This window comes from Eleutherodactylus coqui, chromosome 1 (assembly GCF_035609145.1).
Source record: "Eleutherodactylus coqui strain aEleCoq1 chromosome 1, aEleCoq1.hap1, whole genome shotgun sequence".
Taxonomy (NCBI): Eukaryota; Metazoa; Chordata; class Amphibia; order Anura; family Eleutherodactylidae; genus Eleutherodactylus; species Eleutherodactylus coqui.
In genome coordinates, this window is record NC_089837.1 from 163,337,333 (window position 1) to 163,361,132 (window position 23,800).

General features: G+C 44.1%; 1 protein-coding gene across 1 annotated transcript in view; it reads left to right on the plus strand.

Moving 5' to 3' along the window:
• Positions 1 to 23,800, plus strand: part of LOC136611005 (cytochrome P450 2J5-like) — a 44,311-nt gene that overhangs the window by 11,653 nt on the left and 8,858 nt on the right. The window contains exons 4-7 of the mRNA XM_066590244.1: positions 5,470 to 5,630; positions 12,505 to 12,687; positions 12,781 to 12,922; positions 17,694 to 17,881. Of these exons, the coding sequence (XP_066446341.1) occupies positions 5,470 to 5,630; positions 12,505 to 12,687; positions 12,781 to 12,922; positions 17,694 to 17,881 (674 nt within the window). The remainder of the gene's footprint in view (positions 1 to 5,469; positions 5,631 to 12,504; positions 12,688 to 12,780; positions 12,923 to 17,693; positions 17,882 to 23,800) is intronic.

Consider the following 23,800-nt stretch of genomic DNA (forward strand, 5'->3'; position numbering starts at 1 on the left):
TGTCTGCACTGTAGTAGTTGTCTTGGTGCACCTATATAGTAGGGTGTTGTCTTTTATACAGCCACCCTATTAATAGTGCTCTTGTTGCTCCATTAAAAATTTAAAAAATAAAACCTGAAATACCACAACCCCCCCCATTCCCATGATGAGTAAATGATGCATTGTGCTATCTTGCATGCGACACTATGCAGTGATATCATCATGCCGCTTGTACCACAATGTTGATGTTCTCATTGTGCTCTCTTGTAGACCACAGACCTAAAACAGTTTGTAAATTCCAGAGTGAAGGAATAAAGGGCCTTTTACACGGCCCAATGATCAGGCACAAATGTTCACTGGTTTGTTGGCTGATCATGTCTTTTTGTGAAGCATAAAAATGCTTGCTGGCTAGCTGTGCATCTCCCCGTGTTCACAGGAAGATTTGCAGCCATCCAATGACAGATCTATTTGGTCGAATGATTGTTGCAATGATTATTTTTCCCAAGATCATTTGTTCGTATAAACATTATCAACGAGTGCTAACCGACTTGTTACCATGGGCAGATGATCTAGGACCCTACATGGCCCAGTGCTTTAGACAACACTGCTGGGGACCTGCACACCCCAAGCCAATAAGCCTCACACTTTAGGAAGCGATGATGTATAATATTTTGGTTTCAGACATTTAGGACTATAATTCCAAGTTTAAAATGTCCTAATTTCTATGGACATCTTCAGATTCCAGAGTTTTATTCATGCAAACATTATTCCTGTATGAAGTTATGTTTGTATTATATTTAATGAACATCTATGTAAATGGGTTGCCAGGTGCTAACAGGTCGAGGAACATGTCACATAGAAATAATGATATCAAATCTTCTAAATTTTATTTTTCCCTAACTGGTAGAATGATTTTACTGGAAGAAATGTTAATGAGAATCAGTGACTTTTACAATTAGCAACTTTTCAATTATATAGAATATTTGGTTGGTTTCTCAATGCAAACCAGTAATGACACAGATAAATGATAACCAAGCACACAGCTAACCTCTGTTCTTTTGACAGTTAACCTCTATTTACCAGTACTCTTGGTAATGTAGGTTGCAAATTAACTTTGGAGCAATCTTGTTACGGCACTCTGACCCCCCGAGCGCCAGGTGGGGTGCCCTGAACTTCCCGCACCCCACTGTCCCTGCCTACTTGCCTCGGCCCTGGCTAACCCCTAGGCGGACAACTGGACAGCGGTCCCTACCCTGGGCTAGGGACCTGGTGACTACACAAATGGAACTACCTAACAGGGGGCAGAATGCCGACAAAGGAGGCAGATGGAGTTACCAACAGAAATGCTGAACAAAGACAAAGCTAGAGAAAGGAACTGACTAGCAACCTAGCGAGCTGACTGAGGAGAACCAACAGACAGGACAGACTAGCTGCAGACTAAACCAATAACTGGCAGTGAGCTCAGGACACTGACAGCCTTATAACTGCAAAACCCCGCCCATGGGCGGAGAGTGGGAGGAGCCAACCCCCCCACTCACAATACAAGAGAGAGAAAGGGGTGCGGGCGGGAGAGCCCTGACGTCACAGCTCCAGGACACCGGAGCGGCGCGCGCTGACCGCGGGACCCTGCGCCGCGCTGCATGGTAACAAAGCTCTTTTCTATTATAGTTATTCTTATAGTTTAGTGGTGGAGTATCTCAGGATTACTTTAAACATGAACTTTATACTGTATACAGTCTCTTTGTCTATTTGAAGTAAATGGGAGCTTAGTCCCAGGACGAATATCCACTTGAGCAGCTATACTTTCTCAGAGTCTGTTGGTATGCTTGTAAAGTCAATAGTATGAGAGAAATATATGTCCTGAAGTACTGTATATAATCGCTAAGGGGGACTTCAGCACCAGAGTTGGGCAGGCAACACTGTACTTCCTCTCCTTATACAGAAAATGACTTAATCAATTGCATTAACTTACTGGTTATTTCTTGTGTGCAGCGTTAGAGGTCCTTTCAGTGGTTCCCCAGCCTTGATATTGATGCTGTGACATTCCAAATGGAGTGGTATTGCTGCAACGGGCACAAACTTCCAATCTCTCCCTTACGAACCTGCTCTACACCATCATGCCTCTCAGCCCTTACAGTCTTTCCTTCCTTGGTTGATTCAACTGTTCCACTGCCCACTTTGCTGTCACCAAAGACTTTTATATTCCTGCATCAGGAACAAGTGGTGATGCAGAAGCACAGCTTGCTGTGCAATCACTGCTATGAATGGAGTTTATTTAGACCCCTGCCTTCCTATTACCAACTCTCATTCTGCTGCAATACTTCTCTTAAACTGGCTATACAAATAAAAGGGGTTGTCTGGCCATTTTTCCCCTGATGACCCATACTCTGGACCTCCCTCTTGTCCAGTGTTACTCCACTCATTTAGAAAATTTTAAAGTTTTTCAGTATATCATATGGTCCATTAAATAGTACCATTAAAAAATATAACTTGCGCCACAAAAAAAATCCTCAGGCAGGTACAACGATGGATAAATAAAAAAGAGTTATGATTTTTTGAAAGTTGAGAGGAAAAACTGGAAATGAAAAAAAGAGCCTTGTCCTTAAGGGGTTAATGATAGGCCAACAGGTTATACACTTCCTGATTATAACACCATAGAAGGAATGCAGCATCTTCATACATTTGTGCAGTGTGCCCACCTTTTTTAGTTATTTTTTTTAATGAATTGTGCATGGTGAGTCTCAACCAGTCAGGTCAGATCAAGGATTAACTCACAGAAGAAGAAGACTAATATACATCACCTGATACTGCAGGGCAGGTCCAATCACCATATCCCCTAGAAGCATGCAGAAAGCCAGACTGCAATATGCGGGAGCTAAATGTTCATGTGTCGACTAATGTGCAGCCACTCAACTCAACCCAAGATTGCATGAGGGGTGACCAGAGACAACAAGGTCTGCACATATGAGCTGATACTGTGAGATAGCATAGGTTTTGACATACGCGTGGTGGCCTTGCTGCGGTCCCTCAGCTTACGTGTTTTGGCCAAAATGCGAACTAACACCTGCATTTATCAGTGTTTCTTTGCATGCAGTGTGCTATAGATCCTGGTGGAGCCCAGGATGCGCTGCCAGTGTGGCGCACTGTGGTGATACAGGGCAATCCACTGCTTTGCCAGTAGGGGTTGTATTCCTGTATGGTGTGGGGCACTTATCTATGGCTGGCATCCTTGGTATCAGTTCATATGTGCGAACTATGTTGTCTGCAGTCACCCCTCCCCCAATCTTGGATTGAGTTGAGTGGCTGCACATTAGTCGACACATGAGCATTTAGCTTCCTCATATTGCAATCTGGCCTTCTGCATGCTTCTGTGGGATATAGTGATTGAGCCTAACCTGCAGTATATCAGGTGATGCATATTTGGCTGCTTTTTATGTGAGTTATGTCTTTGTACATTTTTTCTCTCACCTCTGTGATTTTATTTCAGATCAAGTATTATAATGCAGGGGCTGGAAAACTGAGTTGTGCACTGCAACTAATTTTGGTTGTTTAGTGACAGACCCTTTTAAATAACCGAATACAAAATCAATAATAGTGAGATGCCATACTGAAAACATTTGTCCACTATTGATCTGCTACTCATCTGCTCTGTTCACTTACTCACAGTGTTGAACTCACTCAGTAGATGCAGTAAAAGGAACTGGATCTGTGCCTGGGCAGAAGTGGATGGACTTAGGGTAAACAACCAGTGAAGCAGTCACTTCATTTGTATGGGTGGGAGAGAGCCACATCCACTGTTTCCACATGTAGCAGTGGTGGGGGCTTTGAGATAAACAGTGTGGAAAGCACTGAGGATCTATAGAATCCATTCTAAAGAAACACGCTTGTTTATAGCAGATTACATATTTTGCCAGAAAGTGGCTGATCTCTTGGAAAAGTCATTAACAAAGAGGTTCAGTTACTTTTTCCCCCACTGTGCATTATCATTAAGTGTGCTCAAGACATGAAGAATACAAAGGTGTGTATTATTAGTTTAGTTAGATCGTATTTGTATATAATTGTGACTTTGCTAACAATCAGACAACATTTAATTAGTAATCAATACAGAAATCCAGGTAACTACAAAGGGTTCACTTACTTTTTTGCAACTGTATGTGTGTTATACTTGATCAGTATTTTTTTATATTGTTGGACTACTTGTTATATAATATTACTTTATTTGATTTTAATTATTAAAAAAAAATTGGTGGTATAGTCCCTTTAATGATCAGCAAATTAGCAGTAAAGTGTCAATCCTAAGCAATAAACACATTCCATTTTTTTTCATTTTAATATTCTGAATGTAGTTTTTTGTTTAAATTTTGTTGTTTACACATGAAAATGGGGGCTGTCATCTTGCCTGAGCTTCACATAACAGCTTTTAGAGCATTTAGGCCTCCTTCCCACGAGTGTGACGGGGTCCGCCGCGTAATATTACGCAGTGAAGCCCGTCACGGCGCCCCCCAGAGCCCCTATACTTACCTGCGGGAGATAGCGTGAAATCGCTTCCCCGCCCACCACCGCCGCGTCACCGCCCGTCACCGCCCACCACCGCCGCGTCACCGAGCGTGTCACGTGACGCGGCCGGCCGTGTCACGTGACGCGGCCGGCCGCGTCATTTGGCGTCAGATGACGCGCGGCGGTGGGCGGGAAAGCGTTTTTTCACGCTATCTCCCGCTGGTTACAGCGGGAGATAGCGTGAACGGACGGCTTCCATTGACTGCAATGGAAGCCGTCAGTGCGTACAGCCCGTCCTCACCCGCAGAAAATAGAGCATGCTGCGGGTGAGGACGGGAGAAATCGCGGTGCGTAATTCCGCGCTGGAATTACGCATCGTGAGCATTGTGCTATTAGGTTCAATAAAACCTAATAGCTGCGGGCAACGCAGCGGATTTTCGCCGCGAATTACGCGGCGGAAATCCGTTCGTGGGAAGGAGGCCTTAGAGGTAGGCTTTACAGCAGCCTCATGGGCAATTCATACAATGGACAGGAGGTGACCCATTGACCTCTATAGGAGACTGTTCTGGAGATGATTTGTGACCTGTGCAGAAGTCCTTTTGCAGTGAGGGGAGTAGAGAGTCACAGCTGTTAACATACTGTGAATGGTGGATCCTGTGTTGTCTACATATAGGTGTTACCTATGAGTGTAATCCTGCCTGTGATGTTAGCGAGATGACTACTTCAAAGTTTTCTCTACAGATTAGGAAATGACAGACTATTATTAGGCTCTGTGATCAGTGTGAAAAATGCAGGAGTTTAGGATTTGTTTAATATGGAATGTGACCAAAATAAAAAAAAAAATCACCCGAAATTCTTAAATATATCTTACACAAAAATGTTATTTATATAATAGGTTATTTTTCCCTTTAAGCATAAGAGATTTAACACGTTTATTGTAATCTATAGTGCACTAGTATTTAGTTATCTTCTTTTAACCTGGTTTTATTCTAGGTGCTCCAATTGACCCATCTGACTGCATCATCCATTCTGTCTCAAATGTTATATCATCTTTGGTATTTGGAAAGACATTTCTACCAGGAGATAAATTCTTCCAGGAGCTTCACAAAGCCACAGAATTGGTGATCGCTGCTCCAGGCACTTTTTGGGCAAGGGTTTGTATCTATCTTTCTATCTATTTGTATTGTATGTGTTAGCACAATTGCGCTGTTAGACTTTATGCACGCGAGCGTTTTTACGCGGCTATGTAGTCGTGTTTTCACGCCCCGCCGAAAAATGCATCTGAGGCATTGCATTCCAATGCTTATGTTCACATGGGCGATTTTACGCCATCGGCCCGTGTGAAAAAATAGAACATATGCTGCCGATTCCAGCGGGCACTTTTACGGCTCCTATGGGAGCTGGAAAAATGGGGAGGGGGAGGCATTTAAGCAGCGTCCAACGCAGGGAAAAGCTTACAGGTGCCTCTATTTAGGTATTTGAAGTCATTCTGAGGATTTATGCTGAGCTAGGGATTTCTGGGCTGTGGCTTATTTGCTCGCTAATACATTGCACCCAGCCGTGTGAATGGACGAGAAAACACTAAGGCCTCATGTCCATGGGCTAAATATGATTTAAGATCCGCAGCGGATCACCCGAATACGGATCCGCATCCCATAGGGATGCATTGACCACCCGCGGGTAGATAAATACCCGCGGATGGTCAATAAAAGTGATTTTAAAAAAAATGGAGGATGAAAAAATCTGGACCATGCTCCATTTTCGTGCGGGTCTCCTGCGGGGACGGCTCCCGCAGGCTTCTATTGAAGCCTATGGAAGCCGTCCGGATCCGCGGGAGACCAAAATCAGCATATACTCACTTGCTCCGGATCTTTCCTTCTTCGCGGCTTCATCTTCTCTCTGTCGCAGTCGGATCTTTTTTCTTCGGACCGGCGCATGCACGCGGCACACAACCGGCGTGCCGTGCACATCCGCCGGGCCGAAGAAAGAAGATCCGGCCGAGACGGAGAGAAGATGAAGCCAGCCGCGATGAAGGGAAGATCCGGAGCGTGCGAGAGGTGAGTTAATTCTTATTTTCAGCGCTCATGTCCGCGGGGCAGGAGGGACCCGCTACGGATTCTCCATGGAGAATCCGTAGCGGGCCTGATTTTCCCTGTGGACATGAGGCCTAATTAAACTCGGGAGTTGATCACAGAAAATCGTCTATTCATGCAAATTAACAGTGCGCACGAGCGAACATAACAACTTATATACTTTTGTGAAAGAGCCCTTAGATATACTGTGCGTGCCTTATTAGGTGTGGTTGGTACGAGCTCAGAAAAATCAACTAACGTAACACATTATTGAAAGGTGTTTCATAAGTTGACTACTCTGTCTTTCTGTCTTTAATATTTTGTTCAACAGTTTAAATGTTATTGTGAGGAACAACACCCTAGAGAGGGTCAATCACAAGAATAGCAAGCTTTGTGATAACATACAACCAGTTGTAACTTTTATTTGTATCAATCTATGTAGCATTTAACCTATTAGTATATAGCCAATTAGTATTCACCCATACACGTTCTGCTTTGTTCTCAGCAAATATTTCAACTTAAAGCTTTTAGGTTTATCGGGCATCTGTTATGTTAATAGACATATGCATTACAGTGTTCTTACATAATTACTATGTAAGCTGGTTTAAATTGATTCTTCTTCTGTAAAAAGATCACATGCTGAAGATATGTCATCCTCTGTACTATTGTATCTTGTCACCACTGGAAGTAGTGGTTGAAACAAGATTGACAGGCTGGTGATGCCCTTTGCTCCTGATTGGGTGCAGAGCTGTCTCCCGTGCAGGTCCTGGCAGCCCAATAACTTTACCCTGGTCTCCCTGCTCTGTCATTCAGCGCTGCGCTGGTTCTCAACTCTCGGCTCTGATTTCACCTCCCCGCTGCTGGTGTCACTCTCCCTGGCTCCCCGCTGTCCGTGTCTTCCCCGATCCTGATGTAACCTCCCTGCTGCTGCAGTCACTGTCCCTTGCTCCCCGCTGTCCATCTCCCTTTTCCCAGTAACTTCCCCGCTGCTTCACTTGCTGCTCACTCTTCTGCTCTCTGTCTCCATGCTTGCTGCTTTCACTTGTCGGGCGGTCTGCCTTGTCCCCTCTCTGCTCTGCTGCTGTGTAGTTCCCCAGCGCCGACCTCACATCAACGCTGACAGATGATTTTTTTCCTGCAGCGCTGCTGGGAGGCCGCCGCTGGAGACGAAGAGCGGCAGAGTGGGTAGCTGACACATTGCAAATCCTAGCAGTGTGGGGACCTAACTTTGGCTTGGATGGAGGGTTAGGGTGAGGGTTTGTTTAAGTGTTATGGTTAAATTATTAGATGTAAATGCTTCAATTTTGGACTATTTACAGCTAATAATGTAAGCCAAGCACTTAAACAAACTCTCACCCTAACCCTCCACCCATGGCAAAACTCACTCCCCACGCTGCTAGGACCTTCCTGCAGGCAGCCAACCAGGACCTTTGGGGGCTTACCCTAACCCTAAGCTGTCACTTTAGGTCTCCACCCATTATTCTGGTGATGACAAGATACAATAATACCGTCCTCTTCTATACTGTAGGTAAAACGTTTGTCCAAGATTCAGTATTTCTTGTTTTATGTTGAAAACTTCTTTCTGCTCTCATTAGATAAGGAATAGAGATGAGCGAGCGTACTCGCTAAGGCAAACAACTCGAGCGAGTAGTGCCTTATGCGAGTACCTTCCCACTCGTCTCAAAAGATTCCGGTGTCGGCGGGGGGCGGGGTCCGTGGGGGAGAGCAGGGAGGAACCGGGGGGAGATCTCTCTGTCACTCCGCCCCCTCCCCCCTGCTCACTATGTATCTGAACTAAAACTTCTTTAAGGCATAAATAATAATAAAATAGCTTAAGACAAAATTGATAATTCTTTATTTGTCATTTCCCTAACATATGTAACCTGTGTATCTATCTCAGGATAGGTCATCAATAATTGATCTGCCACTATGTACCCTGGTCGATCAGCTAATCAGGCGCCCACTGTATACAGAGGAGTCGATGTGGAAGCTGCTACTTTGACCCTAGAGCTTGTAACTGCAAGCTAGGGTTGCATTAAAATCAATGGGAGCTGTGCATGCAGCTACAAGTGCTGGCCACTACATCGGAGTAGGAGCAGCAGCTTAATTTTTGCGAGATGAGTTGTATTTTTACATTGCACTATTTTAGGGTACGTATAATGTACTGTATTTTTCGCTTTATAAGACGCACTTTTCTTCCCCCCAAAGTGGGGGAGAAAAGTCAGTGCGTCTTATAGAGCAAACGCGCCGCTCGTTCGCGCGATCACGAAAAGATGCGCGGTCGCGAGTTTAAGGCGCAATCACGCGAACATTAGGCCAAAGAAACTCAGAATCAGTTCTCTCTCCTTTGCACTGCTGCCCGCTGATTGATGGTGAGCGCCGGCGGGAACAACTGTTTCTCCCCTTCCTCCACCAATCAGCTTGACCCCTTCCTCCTATGAGGAAGTGCTTACAGTTCTTTCATTATTCCATGACAAAGCTACCTTAGTCTCCTGCTGCATCCGACCAATTTTAGAAAGATGTCAAAGCAGAAACGACTAGCATATAAAATCCCTTTTAAACTGGAGGTAGTGAAATACGCCAAAGAACAATGGAACAGAGCAGCTGAGAGACATTTTGGGCCGCCTCCAACAGAAAAAATGATACGTGAATGGAGGAAACAGGAGGAGGAGCTGCAAAAAGCAGATAAAAGTAAGCACACTTTTCGTGGGCGTACTGCAAAATGGCCACAGATAGACGTGGAAATGAAAGAGTGGATAATACGTCACAAGAACAACGGATTTTCAGTCTCTACAAAAATGATCATCTTTGAAGCCAAGGGTCTTACTGCAGAGAAAGGCATTGAGGACTTCACTGGATCCGCATCGTGGTGCTACAGGTTCATGAGGAGATGTGGCCTTGCTATGCGCACCAAAACTAGGATTGCCCAAAAAATGCCTAAAGAATATGAAGCCAAGACTGTGTCTTTTCATAAATTTGTAATTGATGCAAGAAAGAAAAATGATTTTGAAATAGGCAAGATTGGGAAACAGGATGAAGTCCCGGTAACTTTTGATGTTCCATCAATCAGGACTGTTGATTTGAAAGGTGCCAAATCAATAACTGTAAAACCTCAGGACATGAGAAAACACATTACACGTTGTGTTGTCCTGCTGTGCAGATGGCACCCAACTTCCACCAATGCTAATCTTCAAAAGAAAAAGCATGCCAAAAGAGGCGATCTCACGAGGAGTTATTGTCCATGTTCATGAGAAAGGATGGATGGATGAAGGTGGAATGAAAATATGGATCAAAAAAGTGTGGTCCAGATGCCCTGGAGGGCTTCTGAAGAAACCTGCCCTGCTACTACTTGACCAGTTTAGGGCACATATCAGTGAAAACACAAAAAAAATATTTAAAGAAGCAAAGACCCATCCAGGTGTAATTCCTGAGGGGCTTCCCAGCCAGTTGCAGCCTCTGGATGTTTCTATTAACAAGCCATTTAAAGTTTTCATGCGAGAGGAGTGGAACAAGTGGATGGCTGCTGTGAATCATGACCTGACACCCACTGGACGCATGAAAAGGCCCACTATCACTCAGGTTTGTGAGTCGGTGAAAACATCGTGGCTGGCTGTGAAGGAGGAAATTGTTGTAGGATCCTTCAAAAAATGTGGCATCAGTAATGCCTTGGACGATTCTGAGGATGGAATCCTTTATGAAGATGCTGACACCAGTGATAGTGAGTCACTGAGCTTGATCAGTTCGGACAGCAGTGAGGAGTTTTTGGGGTTTCCTGATGACTAGAGGTGTATTGTTCTAAAATAAAAATCTCTGCTCATCTGTTAATTACAGTAATAATAGTTCTTAATGCGGCTGTTGACGGACTGCTGTTCATGTTTACATAATATTCAATTATTTTATTAAATATTTAAGCCCACTTTTTGGTTCAAAATATTTTTTCCTACTTTCCTCTCTCTAAAACCTAGGTGCGTCTTATCATCAGGTGTGTCTTATAAAGCAAAAAATACGGTAATCTATAAGGCTACATTTACACAGGCGAGAAAATCGCACAAGTTCTGGACGTCTGCGTGACTCAGAACTCATGCATTGTACAGATGGGTTTCTTTTTTAGTTTGCCTTTTCAGACTGCAGGGTGATTTATTTACACTTTGAAATACTTTTCAATGGGCTTTGTTGTGTTGAGATAAAACAACAACTTTTTAATGGATTAAAATAACTTTCTGGGCTGTACTATCACCATCAAGATAAAATGTGTCCCATCTGTATTAACGCATTGTTTCCAATGGGTTAATTTACACAGGTGCTTTTCCTCTTGAAGCAAAGCTGCGAGACAGAGAAGCTGCTATGGGAGAGTTGAAAATCACATTACACTGGTATGAAACTTGCATGTAAATTGAGTTTTATGCGAGCGTGATTTTTAATTTTTTCCAATTAAAGCACGCGATTTTCTCTGGTGCAAAAGTTGCATGTATTTTCTTGAAAAAACACATTGCACTTGCATAGGAATTACACATTTAAGAGTGCAATATTGGTCCAAGTTTCTCAGACTAATATTACACTCAACCATGTAAATGTGGACTAACTTTTATCATTTTTTTCTGAGGGGGAGGAAAAAAACTGAAATTCCATTTTACAAGGGTTTTGTTTATTGAGTCTTTTGCTTTGCGTTATAAATGACATGCTAATTCTACTCAACAGGTCAGTAGAATTAAGGTGTTACGACTCAAAAAATCATTTATTTTTGGATTGGCAAATTCTTAGACCCATAGCATCTTTATTTTTCTGTCAAATCTTTTTTTTAATCTTTTGATGACTTCTGTATGCCAGAGTAAGGGCCTCAAATTTCAAAGATGGCAGATTAGGGAGCCAAGGATAGACATAGCCCCCTCCTTCTGTCTGTGTTGTTGCTGCAGTCACTCTTAACCACATCATCCAGGGGTCAAATAGCCTTAATTGGAACTAGGTCTGAACCTTGGCCGTTACAGAAGGGTGTCAGCTGGATAATACTGACACCCGCTGCTGATGGCACAAGCTAATCCTTTGTTGTAAATTTATGGATCTTCATGTTAAGGACCACTCACCAGTGCAATACATTTACTGCACATGGTGGGAAGGAGTCAAACCCACCTGTCAAATAATGTGTACGCCCCCCTTGTGCTGATAAAATAGCTCTGACCCATCATGGCATGGTCTCCACAAGATCTCTGAAGTTGTGAGGTTGGGCCTCCATGGATCAGATGTGTTTTTCCAGCACATCTCACAACTGTTCGATCAGATTGAGATCTGGGGAATTTGGAGGCCAAGTCAACACCATGAACTTTTATTATGTTCCTCAAACGATTTGTGAACAATATTTGCAGTGTGACAGGGTACATTATCCTGCTAAAAGTGGCCACTACCATAAAAGGTACATGGTCTGCAACTATATCTACATAGCTGATAATTGTCAAAGTAAGACCTGTATGAATGCCAGACCCAAGGTTTCCCAGCAGAACATTGTTCAGAGCTTCACACTGCCACTACCAATTTGCCTTCTTCCTATAGTGCACACACTCAGCCGTCTAGATAATGCAAAAAACACAGGCTGCAGTAGCTCTTCTGTGGGATTAGACTAGGTTGGCTAGTCTTTGATCCCCACATGCATCAATGAGCTTTGAATGTTCAGGACCCTGTCACCATCTCACTGGTTGTCCTTCACTTGGCCCTTGTAAAAGTCACTCAGATCCTTATGCTTATCCACTTTTTCCAATACATAAACTTTAAGAACTGTTCACTTGCTTCCTAATACATATATCTCACCCCTTGAGAAATACTAATCTATGTCATTCACTTAACTTTTTAGTACCTTAAGCCTGATTGGTGTACACACTAAGTAAGACTTTTGATTAAGTAACTCATAATTGTTCTTAATAAAATAAATAATCTAATTTCTTCTGTATTACTTGGTCTTTTATAGATTTATGACTTGGCTCCTAGTATTATCCGTGTGCTGCCTGGGCCTCATCAGAAGGCCTTTAAATACTTTAATTTTCTGTGTTCATTCATCAAGAAGGAGGTTGCGCAACATAAAAAATTACGAAGCTGTCAACCTGGGGACGACAGAGATGTAATTGACTGCTACTTGACACAGATATCTAAGGTAACTTCCATTTTATGCAGCGTTTCAAAATGTGTATTGTTTTATTGCGCTGTCTTTCTTGCGTATTTAGATTTGTCCATTTAATCCTCACAGACTCAAGATGACCCCTGTTCTACATACAATGAAGACAACTTGGTTCATCTTATAGCAGATTTATTTATGACTGGGACAGAGACAGTAACAACAACCCTTCGCTGGGCTCTTCTCTACCTGACAATCTTTATTGATATTCAAGGTGAATGATACAAAATGAAGCATACTAAAGGGTCCAATATCTGTGGAACATGCAGGCTATGACCCATTCTCTAATATTTTGTTTTGACACCTTGTATTCTTTATTCTAACAGTTATAGTACTTAATTCATAATTTTTATTACTATCATAAGAAGTATGTTCACAGCCTGGCAGTGGGTCTATGCCTTTATTCATTTGATTGGATTGGCAGACGAAACTGGGGTTGTCAGTAACCAGAAGTAGCGGATCCCATCACTAGTATCACCCAGTATGTCAAATGTGCGTAACCCTTAAGGGGTTGATCTACTTCTACTCCCTTGATCCTGGCCATGTGAGAGGATTGGGCTGATCATATACAGGATGATAAGTTTGAAGACATTTTTGCTATTTATGTACTATAAGAGAGAGGCTATGAGCTTTATGTTTCAGCATATATCTTCTATTTTAACCAGTATATTCATATTATACCTGATAGACAAATATTAATAACTGCAGCTAGTATTGAGTTCTGAGTGTTCTGAAAGCCGCCCTATTTCTAGTGCTTTAGACATTTACCCTGCAAATGAATTATGCTAAGGAAATCTTGAATTATATTTCTATTGTCTTATAAAGACATCTTCTAACACAGGGTTCCCCAACTCCAGTCCTCAGGGACCGCCAACAGGTCATGTGTTCAGGATTTCCTCAGTGTTGCACAGGTGATGTAATTATTGTCAGTGCCGCAGACATTGCAACAGGTGTTCTTACTATAGGATATCCTGAAAACATGACCTGTTGGTGGTCCCTGAGGACTGGAGTTGGGGACCCCTGTTCTAACACATGATGTGATTGGAGATGAGATATCTGCCTTCAGTCCTCTTTTTTTCTTTTTTTTTGTTTAGATTTACCACCAGTTCTTTTACATTTCCATGGTCATTATTTAGGAGTAATGAAAAACCTATTCTTTATAATAACCACATTGTCCTGCTCCATTTGGTTCAAGTTAAAGGGGTTGTCTCGAGGAAGCAGTGAAATTTTTTTTTTCCCAGTCCCCCTTATTAAGCAAACATTACTAAGCACCCGTGTAAATGACTTTTCTAGCCGGTTTCTACTTACAGTTCCAGTGTTTCAGCAACTTATAAAAAGTTTCCCCAAGATGGCCGCCGGCTCTTTTCCCGTCGCTTGCTGTAGCCCCACGTGCGCGCTCCCGAGACGCTACCAGCTGTGTCTCCCTGACAACCAGACGCCCCGCAGCCGCCGACCGGACCCCACAGCCACCGACCGGGCCTCGGGATTGAACGCGGCCGACCACGGCACACGCTCTTGGGCTATAGTCACCCACCGCCAGGCAGCAGGTAACCGGCGCTAGGCCCCGGCTCCCCCCTGCGCACACATCACCCCCGACCCCTCACTTACATGGGCGGCTGGGCGGCTTCACGGCAGGGCTGCTGGGCGGCTTCACGGCAGGGCTGCTGGGCGGCTTCACGGCAGGGCTGCTGGGCGGCTTCACGGCTGGGCTGCTGGGCGGCTTCACGGCTGGGCTGCTGAAGTTTCTGCACCCCTCTCTAAGAGAGGATGGTAGCAGAATGGCCGCTCCAGCGCGCTCCCGAGAAGTTACAGCTCGTCTGCGCATGCGCAGAAGAGCTGTAGCGGCGAGCACGCTGAAGCGGCTCGTGCTCAGAGCAGAAGACTGGACTGCGCAAACGCGTCTAAAAAAGCAAGCCGCCAGCGAAATTAGACGGAACCATAGAGACGTGGACGCTAGCAACGGAGCAGGTAAGTGAATAACTTCTGTATGGCTCATAATTAATGCACGATGTATATTACAAAGTGCATTAATATGGCCATACAGAAGTGTATACCCCCACTTGCTGCTGCGGGACAACCCCTTTAAGTTATACAGTTTATGCAGGATTTGAACTTGACTTGTGCTAAAATTTGGAAGTAATTTATGACTACTCATATAGTACTAGATATAATTCGCAACAGGGTACAGAGTTTTATTTTCATCCTTAATAACAGAAAAGAGGTTTGAACTTTGTTGTAGGGTATTCCCAGATCACAGTTAAGTATATTTCAACACACAAGCACTGTAGTATAGACCATAGGAGAAGGTAAGACTAGACAAGTGGAAGCAGAAGACTTTCATTAGAAGGTAACAGATACAGATGTTGTCATGGAATATATTTATTTAACTTAGGGCTCCTGCACACTTGCGTTTTTCTTGCACATTTTTTTCACGCGATATTGCTCCGAGCGCTGGGAGCAGAGGATGCAGAAGACAAGCGGGGTGTCCCCGCTTGTCTTCTGCATGATGCTTTCTGCACGGAGCACCTGGCTGTTATACAGCCGAGCGCTCCGTGCCGGGTATGGAGAACAGAGCTGGACCGCTCTGTTCTTCATACCCCGCCTGTCATCAGGAAGCGGGATACAGCTGAAACAATAGTATGTATCCCACTGTGAATTCCTGATAAGGCTCATCGTTGTACTCTGAAAGACAATGATAAGCGACGGCATAACAAAAACTGCACGATGTCAGTGCAGTTACACACAACCATTGTCGCTCAAAAGCTGACTTTGAGCGAAATGTGAGCGATAAGGTTGTGTCTAAATGGGCCTTAAGTCAGATCTGAAATCTGCTAATTTAGTGCTAATGAGTCACTATGCCACCCATAAACAAGGGTTACTGAAAAATTACCAAAGAATGAGTTAAGGCCCATTTACACGGAGTAATGATCATTCAAAAATCGTTCAAACGACACTTTGAGTGACAGCTTTGAGCGATCATTTTGCATAAACTATTAGCTACTCAGCTACTTAATAGCTTATTAGCCTGCAAATTAAGTCTTTAGCTGAATGCAGTTAACAGCTGGAGGTCTTTTATCTCCATTTAGCTCCTTTGTTCTCCTTTGGGAAACAACTCAGCATGTGGTCCTGATAAGACTGCACTACGTTTTTCAGGTTGAGCTGAATTTAAAGGGGTTGTCCCGCGGCAGCAAGTGGGTCTATACACTTCTGTATGGCCATATTAATGCACTTTGTAATGTACATTGTGCATTAATTATGAGCCATACAGAAGTTATCAAAAGTTTTATACTTACCTGCTCCGTTGCTGGCGTCCTCGTCTCCATGGTGCCGACTAATTTTCGGCCTCCGATGGCCAAATTAGCCGCGCTTGCGCAGTCCGGGTCTTCTTCTTTTATGAATGGGATCGCTCGTGCAGGATGCCGGCTCCGTGTAGCTCCGCCCCGTCACGTGCCGATTCCAGCCAATCAGGAGGCTGGAATCGGCAATGGACCGCACAGAAGAGCTGCGGTCCACGGAGGGATCAGACCCCGGCGGCCATCTTCAGCAGGTGAGTATGAAGACGCCGGACCGCCGGGATTCAGGTAAGCGCTGTGCTGTTTGTTTTTTTAACCCCTGCATCGGGGTTGTCTCGCGCCGAACGGGGGGGGGGGGGGTTAAAAAAAAAAAACAAACCCGTTTCGGCGCGGGACAACCCCTTTAACGATCAGCTAGAATCGTCTTCTCTGAGCTGTCCCAGCTCTGTAGTGCTGTTCTTTGAGCAGCCAGGGATTTAAAATCCCGGCAGCAGCCGTGGCTCCACTGAAAACAATGCTCGCAGCTACATACACGCGTGTTTTTGCTTGTACAGAGGTGTGCACATATGTACGCACCTATGTACGCACAAAAACACGCTCGTGGGAAAACCACCCTTAGCCTTGGTTAATGGGGCAAATCTGTGTGCAGCCTCCTGGCATAAATTCTGCCTGTAAACCATATCAATAATTGTCAGTTTTTTATCCCGCGGTGCAGATTTAAACATCTGAGTGTAGCAAATTTCACACCATATGAACTATGGTGCAGATTTTTATAGTATTCATATGAATGCTAAAATGATGCGGATTTCGTAACACTGCTGTACGAGGTGGCTGGAAACAGCTCGGTATTGAGGATAGGCTGCCTGGATAACTTGGAATTTTCTCTGTCACTTGATGGGAGAATTTCCTTTAGCGTATACACAGCAACTATTGGGTAAACTCCTTATCTAAGAGTCCTCCATAGACACATAGCTGCTGCTCCCAATTAGAGTAGTTGATTAATACCATAGGAAGGCAAAATTTGCTCACTGAACTACCGCCAGATCAATAACTAGAACTCAGACGAGATTATCAGATGGAGCAGGTTATGCATAATACGTGTGCCTAACCTCCTGCATTCCCTTGAAATGATAGCATCTATCATATCTGCGTACCCAGGGAAGGTTCATAAGGTTCCTGATAAACTGCTAAATTCGCAGAGAAACACGTTGAACCACAAACCAACTTACCTGTTAAGTGAACCATGAACCAAAGTGACTCTTAAAAATCACGAACCAACTTGCCTGTTAAGTGAAATGAGAACATATCTATCACGCTCATGAAAACTAATAAAGGGAGTTACTAAGAAATTCTATCCTTATTGAATCTACTTTGACTCTGCTTTGCAGACTTATTAGTCGAACTTATATCCCTTCCTATATCAATAGTAACGGAGAGCATCGTGAATCTGATTACTAGGAAGGAACCCACTTACGAGAGTTCCTTTCAACCACGTTTGTCCAAGTTATGCGTGTATGTATGTCTGTCGCCTACGTACTCTCTCTACATTGAGGAGCAAGATGCCCTGGTTCTAAAATAGCTTTATTAAACTTGAATGCTTTTATTATGTCTATATTGTGAAGGGCTTCGTTCTAAACTAACACTTAGACTTCTCTGCCTCAGTTATTGAAATAACTGCATCTTTCTGTCTAGAAAAGGTGCATATGGAGTTGGATGCCATGCTTCCTCCCCGTCATGTGATCTCTTATGAAGACAGGAAGCGGCTGCCATTCACCAATGCTGTTATCCATGAGATTCAGCGCTTTGGCAATATTGTCTCTGTTGGAGTCGTTAGAAAATGCATGAAAGAGACAAAGTTATGTGGATTCAACCTACCACAGGTATGCATCTAGTAGAAGTTGTCTGTGTACACAATGATAGCAAGGCCTCGTTCATATGGTGATTTATGTGGCAAATCCGTGTCAGAATTTTCTGACGTAGTTGTGTCACAATAATCCATGGCAGAAATCTAAGGTTAAGCAGTGGAGTTCTGCCTCTGATTTGCATGCTGATCCATAGCCCCAGCCAATGGGAATTCCCATGCAGCTACGTGAGCGTGTGTCCTCTCTGTGAATTCCATGGACCTATGAGGCTATTCAGATGAACGATTTTTCAAACCTCACCAATGGTCTGTAAGAAAAATCTGCATAACCCTTTTTTCAAAAACAAGAATAGGACATGCAAAATGCAGGGTCTGTGAGTTTCTCTGGCGCTAGTCACATACGGCCCTTTGAATCTGGCCTATTTCACTCTAAGACCCCATACAATATTCTGACCAGTATTTTGTATCAGTGTTTGGGCGCCTGCACATGAGCGGAAATTCCGCGGCAGGATTTCCGCCGCTAGAAGCCTGCATAGGATTGTGTTAACAAACGCAATCCTATGCAGACGGCCACGGTTTGGCCGCGTGAAATCTCAAACTGTCCTGGATTATAGTTTTCTCCAGCAGGTTTTGGGGTATTTTCTAGCTTCCGAATTGCATCATGTGCACACATCATCGACCAGGATCAGACACAAATGCTGGTCTAAAACCGGGAGAGTCTCTACAATGTGTAGAGGCTCAGGCTTTTTATTATAACACATGATAACCGCCTTTAATGGGCGTGCAACAGATTACATCAGTAACATATAGGATTCTCATTTGTCGGATCATATAGAATCCCCCACCTCTCTGCCCGCCCTCTACTAGCCAAGATGTGGCATGGACTCTGTCCTCTATGCAGGCAACCTTAAGCAGTTTCTGTGTATGTGGCAACCCATTGTTTAACTAGCTTGTGTGAGGAGTGGAAGGGGGCTAGGTAAACACTCAGTGTTTAACACAGATATACACAACACTATGGCCCTTTAACTCTTAGAGGCTGGTTGTGCAACTTGTGTAATTCCTATGTACTTAGCTAACATTAACATTATACATCCATTGTCTAGCAAATACCATGATTAGATTGTGTGTGTCCTTTAAACTCCTCAGAGCTAAAAGTCATTACAACAGCAAAATACATTTGCGTTATACAAATCGATAGACATTTTATACAAAATAATCATCATGTCTATCACAATCCCCCCTTAAAATGTCTATCCTCTAACTCTCTATCTGATTTTCACAGTTCTCTGCGCATGAGCCTATAACTGGAGCGCGTTGAAGGTTCGTTTTAGAGTCTTCAAGGAGGTGTAGGACTTGTCCACTCCTTCTGGGGATGCATCCAGCAAACTCATGGTGGGAGCGGCTTTTCCAGCATCAGTTTCACAGGTCTCTCTGACAGAGGGGATAACACAGCAGACTAGAACAGAAAAGATAACCATCAGTTCACATACAACAGCGACGCCCGTCTGTGCCAGGATCCTTTACCACCCGCTCATCCATGGCGAGTGCTGGTCCCAAAAGTTAGCTCTTTTTAGTTAGTGCGGTCAGCTTCTTTAATGGCAAGTGCGTCTTTACCCGCGGGTCACGTGTCGTCTAGGATGTAGGTACAACAAGTCTCCCCTATCATCTTACAGACACTCCCCTTTTTAGCTAAAGTCATATCTATGGCCATTCTATTTTAAAATGTCATAGTCGAGGTAGGTCCTATTGGTCGACTAGTCCCTATAAGGCGTCTCTAGTATAATTTATAAACCACTGCTAACTATAATAAACATAATTAATCCAATCAACGTTTATTTACCATAATGACCAGGAAAATGGACTCGAATCTAGTTTTAACTTGGTCTCTATTTTTTTAAAACTCGTCAGGTACCCCCTTTGGCTATCCTATGACGTCAATGTACACGTGTAGATCAAAACTACCACCAGGGGTCTCTCTTCTCGCTCTAGCATAATGTTACAATACTAGTAATGTGCACAGGTACGCACGGTGTGGGACTCCCTAATCTTCACCCACACCAATGTCCCTCCTGGAGATAGTCCTAATGGTGAACACGTCCAGGTCGCCTCACCCTGACCCTACACTACCTAGTGACAAGACTGGAAGGAACCGCCATACCTATGCGGAAAACAAGGATAGACCAACATGACAGGATAACCACAAAACACAGACTGAGTTGGATCGAGATAAATTAACTATTGGGGGTAACCTCATTATCTTCAATGCTGTCTGACAGGATGTGGAGGAGCATAAGGGCTTTACTAAGGCACACTCCCCTGTCCAATTACCCTCCAGGCGGGTCCTCTACCTCATGTCTCCACAAAGCCAGTAAACGTCTCCTGAGGACTGGACCTGATTCTGCATCTATTTCCCTCCTATCGTACCGTAGGAGGAGCAATACCCGTTGGTGAGTTCCCCAAAAATCTCCCTCCACCCTGCCTATTTGCCCGGCAGGTGTAGTTTCCAGGGTAGTCAGTAATACTCTCTCCGGTGCAAAACACTTAAGTAGTTATAGAGTATTCCTTCTTCCATTTTTCACGGACAGTGTAATTAGTGGAAATGTTCGTGAAGAGACTAATAAACCACTCTTCAGCATCTACAGGGAGATTTAGGGGGACCATCCCCGAGTGTGGTCGGGCACTACCGCACACGCAACAGTTAGACTTGTTGTTCCTGTTAGCATTGTACCTCATCAACTCCAACCAGAGATTCTGGTCAGAGTAGCCAGTCGCTACTGTCAAGGTGTCCACAAAAGGTAGGGTCGGCTATGATCATCATGTTCGTCAAGGTCTTTATCTTACGGCGGAGGGGGTTAATTATGGGCACGGGACTAAGTGAAGGCTTCCATTCGGGTGCATCTACCATATCCCTTATTTTAAACTTCCCTAAGGGATCTGTCCTCCCGTACCAGTATGTCCCCAGACTATAAGTCCCTCCGTCCCCCGGGCTTGGATCTCCCATGGTTAATGTAAAAACCGCATTAAAACCAAGCAACATACTAAGTTCAGCCTTCCAATACCTGCTGTCCTTATTATTCTCAAGGAGGGTTATACGACTAATTAGGGATTTCCCGCTCCTATCTTTCTTATTTAAAACACTTCGCGGTTTATAGGACCAGTCTATTCCTGTGTTACATCCCACTAATCCCCAATAACGGCAGTCTTCTCCCCAGACGTTATTAGTGGCGCAAACATATTGTATTCCCCGGGTATATAAGTCATATAACCAGCTGGACTGAGCTAAATCTGGCCTGCGGTGGGATCTTGCGCCTAGACACGGGACCACAGTACAATAGTCGAAGGAATATGCGGCTACTTGAGCATTGAACGAGTTATACCAGAAGGTAACCATACCCTCATATTCTTCCGACTAAGGATTCCAGTTGCCACCCTCCTCTCTCACTAGCCCTAACCAGAGTAATGTCTTTGGCACAACTAAGACTGGTCTCCCGGATCTGAAGCTTTCTTACAGTATGAAGCATGGATGGATCCATGTAAATCTTTCGGCTAGTTTCACAGCTGTGGCAGTAGTCAGAAGCACCTGGTAGGGGCCATCAAATCGGGGCTCAAGAGGGTGCTTCCTGAGGAACTTCTTGACGCACACCCAATCCCCAGGCTGCAAGATATGTGTCCCAGTGTCTGCCTCTGAGTCTGGAAGAGAACACCTGTGCATAGGCTTTGGTTAGTTCTTTAACAACGGAAATCACATACTCAGTCAACACATCAGATTGTAATTGTAACTACTGAGGATAGTAACAACCTAGCCTTGGGGCTAGCCCAAACAATCTTGTAGGGAGATAAAGTATAATCCCCCCTGGGTTCATATCTAACACTGTATAAGGCTATTGGATGACAGTCTTTCCAAAGTGGCGTCATTTTTAAGTGTCTTACTTTTTAGCGTGCCACTACGTCTCTCCACCTTTCCACTACTCTAAAGGTGGTACAGTATGTAAAAGGCCTGGGATACACCAGAGCAGACATGACATGCTACATTCACCTGCTAAGTTTATACCTCTGTCTGACTCTGAATCACTTCTGGTACCCCATATTCACAGTTTACCTTGTTCATGAGCTTCTTTGCGGTTACCTACTTGTTTGCCTTGGTAACAGGGTCAGCCTCCAACCTGCAAAGACATCAACAACAACAAGCACGTAGTCATACTTCCCAACAAGTGGGAGCTGAACGTAGTCAATTTGCAATCCCTGAAATGGGTAGAGTGGTCCCGGCAAGTGTGATGTGGCAAATTTACGTCTGCCCTGACTCACCCATGGCATAGATCATGCTAAACTGGACAAATGATGCAGCAGCTACTGAGAACCCAGAAGTCGCCCATCGTCTTTCAAGCGTCGTCGTCATTGCTGCTTTACTAGGTGGGTCTTTCCGTCCATCAGCTGGGCCATCATGGGATACAGGAACTGTGGTGGGCACGTGCTGTTGACCGTTCACCACACGCTGTCCTGTTTCTGCTACTCCCATATTAGTCCATTTATTCTTTTCTTCCTTGCTGGCTTGTAACTGTAAAAGTCTTTAGCATATCAAAGTCCAAATTTTTGTCAATGTCCAAAGTTTTTACCACTGACTCATGCTGTCAGTATCTTTCTTCTTTCTTCCATGGCTTGAGGGCCGCTGCCTTTGCTATGCTGTCAGCGAGGGTGTCGTCTCTCGCCTCTCCAGTGTAGGAATCGGTGCGAACTCTCAACTTTGTCAGGTAGAAGTAGGGCCTCCATGCGACTCTGTACCACTGCACCATTCTCAATTGGTTGTCCTGCTAAGGTAAAAACTGTCTGGCCTTCCATATTGGGCCGTAATCATGAGCTATGCCAAATACATACCAGGAATCAGTGTAAAGGGTTGCCGGTCTTACCTCTCGCCACTCTACTCGCCTCAGTGAGGGCCTTCAATTCCGCTTCTTGTACTGTGACATGCGGAGGCAGAGCTTCTGCTTCTAGGACATCTTGTTGTGTGACCACTGCATATCCGATGTGGAGTCATCAGTCCTCACCCTGGTACCATCTGCAAAAAGCTCAACATATGCATTATCAACAGGGGTTCTGATAACTGTTTGCATACCTGCAGTTTCTTACTGTATTAGTACTAAATAATCGTGCTGATGTTCTATTTCACATGGCTCAGAATCTTGTAGCACAAAATCATTTATTTCCTTTTTTTTATTTTTTTTTAAAAGCCTAATAGCTGATCTACAACACCTAGATCATCTATGACCCAGATCACCTATGCCTCCCCCCTTTTGAACCGGAATACTCAATGGAAAAAGAGTCATTGCGTTCAAACTAGTAAACCAAGAGGCACAAAAACAAGCACCTTGTAGGTCAAGGTGACATTATATGCAGCGAAGTCTGAGCGAAAATATCCTTTAGATTTTTTTTTCAGGTTGCAGTTAGCATTTTTTACCACAAGGGGGCGCCACACAATTCAAATTTTACGTCACCCAGTGTAATAGTATTTCAGGGAATGGCCAGCGTTTAGCTTTTACTCTCCTGTCGGAATATAATTATAGCTTCAGTGTAGACTGACACTAGAATATACAAAAGACTTAAAGAAAAACTAAAGAATACGGATGAATTAACATCCTACTCTGGGCAATTCAATCCCTCTTTCTTCACATAAAAAGTTAAATTACTTCACCAAATTGCGTGAAAAAGTCTGCTGGGTGACTATAGGGAAATTATTCCATCTGTAGGAGCCTTCCATAACATCATCGGTCTGAGTATCCATTGGAGAAGAGGGCAGTGGAAAACAGAGCCCCTGGGAACATGAGAGAGCGTCCCCTGTCATGTATTCCCGGTCTCTGCCCCCCATGCATCAACTCCAATCTTCCATGCACTATAAACCAGCTTAGTCATCTACTATGTCCCAAGCTGCATCTTCACAAAGGTT